This window comes from Galeopterus variegatus, unplaced genomic scaffold (assembly GCF_000696425.1).
Source record: "Galeopterus variegatus unplaced genomic scaffold, G_variegatus-3.0.2 Scaffold404, whole genome shotgun sequence".
In the NCBI taxonomy this organism is placed as follows: Eukaryota; Metazoa; Chordata; class Mammalia; order Dermoptera; family Cynocephalidae; genus Galeopterus; species Galeopterus variegatus.
This window is the reverse complement of record NW_007726515.1, coordinates 99,656-108,317: the sequence shown is the minus strand read 5'-3', so window position 1 is coordinate 108,317 and position 8,662 is coordinate 99,656. Positions and strand designations below refer to the sequence as shown.

The 8,662-nt window shown below is 46.3% G+C and overlaps 1 protein-coding gene across 1 annotated transcript in view; it reads right to left on the bottom strand.

Moving 5' to 3' along the window:
• The window catches only part of AK5 (adenylate kinase 5), a 75,737-nt gene that overhangs the window by 14,138 nt on the left and 52,937 nt on the right, over positions 1–8,662 (bottom strand). Inside the window, exon 5 of the mRNA XM_008568358.1 lies at positions 3,652–3,843. Coding sequence (XP_008566580.1) covers positions 3,652–3,843 — 192 coding nt within the window. The remainder of the gene's footprint in view (positions 1–3,651; positions 3,844–8,662) is intronic.

Genomic DNA, 8,662 nt, shown 5'->3' with positions numbered 1-8,662 from the left:
AAGTGCCAGGAATGATTAATGGTGTCTGCCCCAAGTGCACAGGGGAAGGGGATGGAACAGAGAAAAGATCTGTTCTAATACTTTCTCAGATGCAGAGCAAAGTTTTGCTTTATGAGCGGGAGGAAGACAAAGTCATGGACTTCTATCTTTATTATACCTTGATGGCATAATAAGGACATAAAGAATGCATTTGCATTACACAGACTTCTATGTTTATTATACCTTTATGACATAATAGGACATAAAGAACAAGGCAGAGTTTGTATAATGTCTTCTTTGCTTTTTAAATGACCATTACTAGAAATCTTGCTGCACTTTGGCTATCTGTGGCCAAAAGGGCTGGCTGGCCTGGGGCTGGGGCATCTGCTGATGGACTCAATGTCAGCACCACTGGGCAGAGGCCTGATGGAGGTGCTTGTGGACCATTTCTGGGCTGCCCAGGCTGGGCTGCAGTGCAGCTCTAATTCCTAACTCAATCTCACTGAGCTGCTTTGTCTCACTTGCATTCTTGAAGTGCACTCACCACCCTCTCCTGGTTTAAAGAAAACTCCTTAAATGACCCAGAAGCCCACCAGGGTGAGTGGTGCTGTCTTGGGCTCAGTAAACCAAGGAGAAGGGGAGGAGGGGCCAACAAGCCAATGAGCGTGATAGGAACAAGGGCTGTCACTTAGAAAGCAGGGGGAGGTTAAGCTGGTGAAAGAGGAAGGTGCAAAAGCCCAGGAGGCCAGAGAACAGAGAGGGACTGAGGCTTTCTCCTTCTCCAATGGCAAACAACCCTGTGCCCGGCAGTGCAGCTCTAATTCCTAACTCAATCTCACTGAGCTGCTTTGTCTCACTTGCATTCTTGAAGTGCACTCACCACCCTCTCCTGGTTTAAAGAAAACTCCTTAAATGACCCAGAAGCCCACCAGGGTGAGTGGTGCTGTCTTGGGCTCAGTAAACCAAGGAGAAGGGGAGGAGGGGCCAACAAGCCAATGAGCATGACAGGAACAAGGGCTGTCACTTAGAAAACAGGGGGAGGTCAAGCTGGTGCAAGAGGAAGGTGCAAAAGCCCAGGAGGCCAGAGAACAGAGAGGGACTGAGGCTTTCTCCTTCTCCAATGGCAAACAACCCTGTGCCCACCTGTGCTTCTCCTCCAATCCTCCCTCTAGCCCTTGCTGCTGGCAGACCCCATGGGGACCTGCAGACGGTTCTCGCCTTCCTGGGCCCAGCACTTGTGCCTACACTGGGCATGTGAGTGGGAGGCTTGTTTATTTCTGCAGCTGTGTGGGCAGGAGATGGCGCTGGGCAGAGGCAGCGGGATGCAGCAGTTTCCCCCGGAGGCCCTCTGGGAGTCTTTAGGGCTGGAGCCTACACTGCTCTGTGGTCCTGGCAAAAGCAGTTTTGAATATTTGCAGAGTGGATCATAAATGTTACTTCTCCATAGGCCCAGTGGCCATCACCTCCAAAATGCAGGGGAAGCTTAAGAAATGAGCCAAAGGGGACTGGAAACTTCCTTTCCCACTACTTTAGAAAGTTCTAAGGAGAAGTTCAGAAATCAGATTTATCTGAGAACTCTTAGCCCTGTATCCATGTGCAATCATTTGTAAGTTTGTAGAATTCAGGTTAGAATAATTCAAGGGAGAGATAAAAGGGATTTTCTGAGAGTGGTTAAATCCTGAATTACTTAGGGATTTCTCACCCTTACAAATCTTGAAAGTGGAAGACATTTGCTTCTACCTGGATAATTTCCGTGTGTGTTCCAGGCTGCACAAAAGGTGGAAATCACTGGACTACCTAATCTCGGAAAAGCCTTTGCAGCTCTGAATTCTTAAGACCTTGCTCTTATGGAATGTGTTTTTTTTTTGTTGTTGTTGTTTTTAAGGATCTAAGTCTTTGTTTTATGTGGCAACCAGAGGTTACACAAAGTCTCGGAAAAGCCTTTGCAGCTCTGAATTCTTAAGACCTTGCTCTTATGGAATGTGTTTTTTGTTTGTTTGTTTTTAAGGATCTAAGTCTTTGTTTTATGTGGCAACCAGAGGTTACACAAAGCACAACAAATAGGTTTCCTGTTGCACATCAAGTCTTATGAATCGGTAGTGACTGCCTGGAGTGCTGCGTTGACAAACATTCTCAGGCCACATCTGGGTCCTGCAGGAAAGAATGCTGGGATGAATTAGCAATGGCTGCCATGGATACCGAAGGGGATGATGGCTCTCGTGCCACATATATGATATCCCTAAGTTAAATCAAGAGGCATCTTTCAGATTTCTATACCAGGGCTTCTTAGGATTCTGGAAAATGGACCATTAACAGGTTTAAAAGATAAGGATTCATTATCACTGGTTTTCTGCAAGGAACTGATAATGTAGCTGCCTCAGAGACAAGTGTTATTTATTGATTGATGTCTCCTGTGAATAGCAAGAGGTAGATCCCCACTCTCCCCACTCTGGTTTGGGCCCTCAGGATTTCGTTCTCGGACTGCTGTCCCAGCTCCCAGTGGCCTCCCAGTCTTACTTGCTCAGGATCCATTCTCCATAAGGCTGATGGAGTGAGCTTCCTAGATTGAAACCCTGATTGTGCCTGTCCCCCTGGTCAGTCCCCATCACCCACAGACAGTTATTTACATGAGGTGCATTTTGAGCTGGTCCTTGCTCGCCTATCTATTCACATTGCTTGTCCTTTTCCTTGGCACTTTAAGTCACAGCCAAGCTGAGTGACTGGCCCCTCTGAACTTTGTCACTTGGAGCTTCTTCTGTGTGGAGTGTCCTGCTTCCCTCACACCCCCCCTCTCCCTGCCACCTGGCCTCAGGCAACTTTCTGGATAACTTTTTGTCCCCTTAGACTGGATGAAAAGGCCCTGATAACTCCCTCCATGCTTGCTTTAACCCCATACTGTGATCACATGTTTGTTTATGTCCCCTACCAAGACCATAAGTTCTGCAGGAGTGCAAGGACCACATCCTGGTATCTGCCTCAGGACCACTAGGGCAATGAATGAACCATGGGTGCCTGACACATATTTATGAAATGAGGGACAGAATGCGGATTGGGCAGTTTTTCTGGATTCATGAAGTTCATGGTGACTCAGCATGGATTAGAGCTCATGATCCTTAAGCTGAGACTACCCATGTCCCCACAGTGTCTTCAGTGTGTCACCAAATTACCTGCTTTCCTGGCCCCAGATGCTGCTCCCCCCAGATAAGAAATTGAGACAAAGGAGCCAAGTGCCAATTATGAACTAAGTAAAACTCTAGAAATACAAAGGCGTCGAATCTTAGATCCAGAAGAGACCTTCTGGACTATCCTGCTCCGCTGAGATCTAGAGGCCACCCAGAAAGCCAGCACAGAGCCGTCTCAGCCCTGCCTCTGCCACCCCCGCCCCTCCCTCCCTTCTCTTTCTTGGAAAAAGGAGTCATTTTCAGCAACTGTAGTGGCATCTGGGAAAATTATATGACCAACTTTTTATAGTCTATGAGATGACAGATATTTGATTTTGATTGAGACCAAAGTGAGCTGAGTCAGGGACTCATATTATGGTCCAAATTTTGCAGCTGTATGAAGCTCTAATTCTCAGATCCCCAAACTAAAAATTTCTTGGCTTTTTCTCTTCTCTCTTGAAAAAAAAAAAGTAACTGGCTCATGTGAGAGGAGGAAAGTGAAATGACTCACCTTCTGTAGCTGTGTTTTTGTCTCATAGTAGGCGATCACGGGGATGGATGCTCGGTAGTAGGTCTCGAGGCGCTTGGCGATGGCCTTGGTGGTGTCGTCCATGCGCGGGCTGCTCTGGCTCCTCTGGAGAAGGCGGTTGGTCATGGTGTCTGCCGAGCAGTCCATGCAGATCACCAAGTGTGGGTCTCCAATCTAAGGGGTGGGGGAGCACAACACGGTCAGAAATCCCACTGTGTGGAATTTAATAACCTGTCCTCCACACTAGCGGGAGTGAGTGTGTGCGCGTGGGATGTTTCCTCCTGTGTGAAGCCTTCCTTGACCTACTGAGGCAGAGCTAATCACTTTTCCTACCATTCTATCATATATTATCATCATAGCGTACTGTGGCTATGACTATCTCGGGGTATGCGTGTGTGTGCACGTATCAGTACAGCATAATGGTTGAGCACACAGTCTGCAGTCAGGCTGCTTAGGGGCAAATCCTGGTGTGAGGACTTGTCTCCAGGTGGACTTCCTCAATCCCTCACCTCGCTTTACTTGTAGCTGCTCCCCACTGAGAGACAGAGCCCGTTGCTCCACCCCATTCCCCTGGCTCTGAACTGAACTGTAAGTGCTTTGACCAACAGACTATAGCAGGAATGACACCACATGCTTTTAGAGGCTAGGCCATGAGAAATTTTGCATTTTCTGTCTGGTTTTGCAGCAGGGGAAGCCAGCTACCATCTAAGATGTCCCAACACCCCGAGACTACCAAGCTGTGAGGAAGCCCAAGCTAGCCGTGTGGAGAAGCCATGTGGACAGAGGTGCCCAACCAGTACCCAGCTGTTTTAGATATCCCAGCCCCTCCTCCAAACATGTTTACTCAGCCTTAGTCACTATCTGACTGCAACCGTATAAGGAATCACAAGTGAGAACCAGCCAGAGGAGCCCTTCAACCTCCAGAACCATGAAAGAGAATAATCCAGCTGTTTTAGATATCCCAGCCCCTCCTCCAAACATGTTTACTCAGCCTTAGTCACTATCGGACTGCAACCGTATAAGGAATCACAAGTGAGAACCAGCCAGAGGAGCCCTTCAACCTCCAGAACCATGAAAGAGAATAACAAGTTGTTCTATTAAACCACCTGGCTTCATTATTAACTAAAAGTGTCACCCAACTTCTCTGCACCTCAATTTTCTCATTTGTACAGTGAGGATGACCATAGGATTGCTGTGAGGATTAAATACAATTAAATAAGGTCATGTACATATGCTGCTTGGCATACAGCAAACAATAAGTATTTGCTATTATGCTTTTCTCCTAGGCTCTGTGTACAGGGGTTAGGAATCCTCCATTCCTGGTCTCAAGTCACGCATACAGGATGTGGACTAAGAAATGTCTTAATGAATGAATGATGGTGACACAATCTGTGATAGGAATCTCCTCATCTTTCTCTTAACTTTTCTTTTGTCCCTGGTGTCTCTGGGCCATAGCAACTTTGCCTCCACTGCCAACTCCAACCCTGGGTCAGAAGGAAACATTGCTCCCTTCTGACCTTGCCATGTTCAGGCTGTGAGTAAACAAAGGCTTGTCAGCCCTTTGTAGAAAGTGCTCAGGAGGGGGGTCAGCAAGAATGTCTAGGGAATGCACAGAAACATGAATTGCTAGTAAGTGCTGATCAAACATTTATCTACCCTCTCTGAGGGGTGGACTTTAAGGAACAGAGTGGAAAAATTCTCCAAAATCGGCAAGAATGAAATAAACCTCTGGACTATGTCATGCAACTTTTCTGTCTCTATTAATTTGAGTAGAAAGAGAGGTTGGGGTGAGATCTAGGAGAAAATGGCCCTTGTCTACCAGCAGAGGGCAAGCTTGGGAGGCAGCTTAAAGTTAGTTACAGAGAGGTCTGCTCCCTGAAACAGTATGTGGTTAGGGCTGCATGAGGTGGCCAGGCGATTTTTCCCTTTGTGGAATCATTTTCGGGCCATTCTTGGGGACAGAAAAGATAATCCATGGACTCATTTAGTACAAATAGAGGTTATGTGTGGCTGAGCAGGAGCTGGCTAAATGATCCTCTGGACCGAAATAAGTGTGGGCAGAGAGGTAGCTTCTTCTTCCATATTGATTCCCAAAGTGTGGTCCATGGACCACATATCATCTGGGAGCTTGTTAGAAATGAAAGTCTCAGGCATAACATCTGACCTACTAAATCAGAGTCTGCATTTTAAAGAGATCTCTAGGTGATTCTTCACAACATAATAGTTTCAGAAACTGCTCTACCAAGCCACTTCCTTGTGCCAAATCTATGGGGTTTGACCTAACCCATTTCTCCTGAAATCAGCATTCTGTTCCTATATGAAAAGCTATTGAGAAGTCATCCCATTTAGAAGTGATCTGAACCACATCGGTTTTTGAAATGTTTGAATGAAATACCATTTTAACTTTTTTTCAAAATGCTTTGATGCACTTGTATGCCTTTAGAAAGTCCCTTGGAGTTGCTCTCTGGCTCCGCGCTCTGCCCCTTCATCACTGGACTGTGGTTAGCCTCTAACATTAAGTGAACAGGACAGCAGATACTCTTGTCAGAATGAATCACAGAGACCTGGGGACAATGCCCTGCCCCAACATCACCCTGCTGGAATTGCTGGAATTCCGCCACCAGCATCACTTCATGGACTTTGGTATTCAGGGGACCTCTATTAGTGTACAAGTGCCCTTGGAAGTGCTGATGAGGTCCTACAAGCAACATTTCAGCAGCTAACTGCACCGGGCTATGGGCATTACCTACAGCCATCCCTTAAATCCTTCAGTCCTCCTGCTGGGTGGTGTTATTATACCCACTTTAAGGAAATGGAGGCTCCAGAGGCTAACTTGCCCATGGTCACTAAGAATTAGTTAATGGCAGACCTGCTGCGTGTAACTCCAAAGTCTGATGACTTCACCCTGGTGGAGAGAGCCAGGGCCCTCAGAATGGGGCTCCGGCAGATGCCTGGTGGGCCACAAGGAGCCAGAGAGGAGGGCGGGCAGCGGAAAAGAAAGTGGACAGTGTTGGGTGCCGACTTGCCTGTGTGATTTTTTGGAAGCTGGCTCTTGCTGCCCCTTGGGATCTAGTTAGGATCAGCACTCAGCCTTGTGGTCCCCAGGGCATGAGGGCAGCCCGCCAGGTGGAGGATGTCAGCATCAGTGGACTTGTGATAATGGCTTTGCCTTGGTAATTCCAGCAGGTGGAGGGGAGGAGAAGTTGGCCCTGCTCCCCTCTGACCCCCACCTTAGTTTTCTTCTGATTAAGTCAGGACACAGGTTAGGCCGTGTTTACCAGTGGGCTCCTTTCTGTTGAGAATGACAGCTATCTTGTTCTCTGTGTGTGCCTCAGTTTTCTCATTTAAAGAAGAGGATAATAATACTTTCTACCTCACAGGTCTATTGTGAAGATTAAATGAGTTAATACATGTAAAGTGCCTAACTAATTTCAATAAATTTAAGGTGCTAATAAATTTAACGTGGGCCTAGCAACATAATCCCCTTGAGGTATAAAATCCCCTGGTGGTCAGATTTGGGTTTAGAAAGAGTCAGAGCCCCCCCCCCCAGGCTTCTCTGTTTCTCATTTGCCATCACCCCTGAGGTCTGTTCCCTTGGGGAACCTCACTAAGGGGGAGTATGTGAGTCATTCCAGCTCTCCCGAACACACAGCCCTAACAGGAACCCCACCACCCGCTGCCAGCACCTCTTCTGCCTCCAGCCCGCCATCCCACAGCCCAAAGTTCCACAGCGAACCAGGAGTCAGAAGACGATGCAGGAAAACCTCAGGGGAAAATCCCTAAGCGGCCCCCAAGGCTCCCCACAATTCCAAACAACGACAACACATCAACTAGACATTCCCTTGGCCAGGCTCACATCCTTTTTTGTTATGAGTTCATTCTGAAGATTAGAACACATTTTTAAACAGAATCACTGACTCTGTAGATGAAAAGTGTTATGAGATAGTTAAGAATGGTCCAGCAGGAGCTGGCCAGTTAGCTCAGTTGGTTAGAGCCTGGTGTTATAACAGCAAGGTCAAGGGTTCGGATCCCCTTAAGGCCAACCACCAACAACAAAAACAAAAGAACAGTCAGGCAGAGAGACAGTAACGGCATCATTCACACACCCAGGAAAACTATATGCATATTCTGGCTGAGGGTGGAATTTCAGCTAAGAGTCCTCTGGGAGGAAAAAGCCAAGAGCAAGCCCGTGCCTTTTACCTCTGTTGGTACGTGTTTAGTTCGGCTGTTGTTGAGTATGAGAGTGGGTTAATACAGGAAAGCATTTCAGTTTCATACAAGGCAGCCAGGCTAAGTGCATAGCTCTCCTCAAAATAATAATCATCTATATAATGGGGGTAATCACACCTACTGAGTAGGATTGTAAAGATTAATCTAATGACATATGGAAAGCATCTCGTTCAGTTCCTGGAACATTTTAAGTGCTCACAAAATAACAGCTATTATTTGTAGATTCTGTATGATTTTAACTATATGAAATGGACAGAACAAAGACTGGAAGAACATACATCCAAATGTTAATAGGTGTTATCTCTGGGTGGTTGGTTATTCTCTGTTTTATACTTTTGTGTATTGTATCATAGCTATAAAATTTTTATTTCTATAGTCAGAAAAAATACACACTAGTTTTTAAAAAACTGTAAAATTTACTGAATACCATAGACTTACAAATGTATAAAGGCATCCCATCCAATCCTTCCAACCATCATTAAGATAGGTATTTTTAACTTAACATTTTACAGAAGAGGAAATTGAGATATGCAAAATTAAATGACTTGCCTACCAGTCGGAGTTACAAAGCCAGGCTCTGAATACAGGCCTGTTAATATCAAAGTCACTGTAACCAGGCTGGGGATGGTGGTCAGAAATGCCAACTCCTCCCTCATATTCCTTCTGCCCTGTCACACACACACACACACACACACACACACACACACACACACACACACACACACACACACACACACACACACACACACACACACACACACAC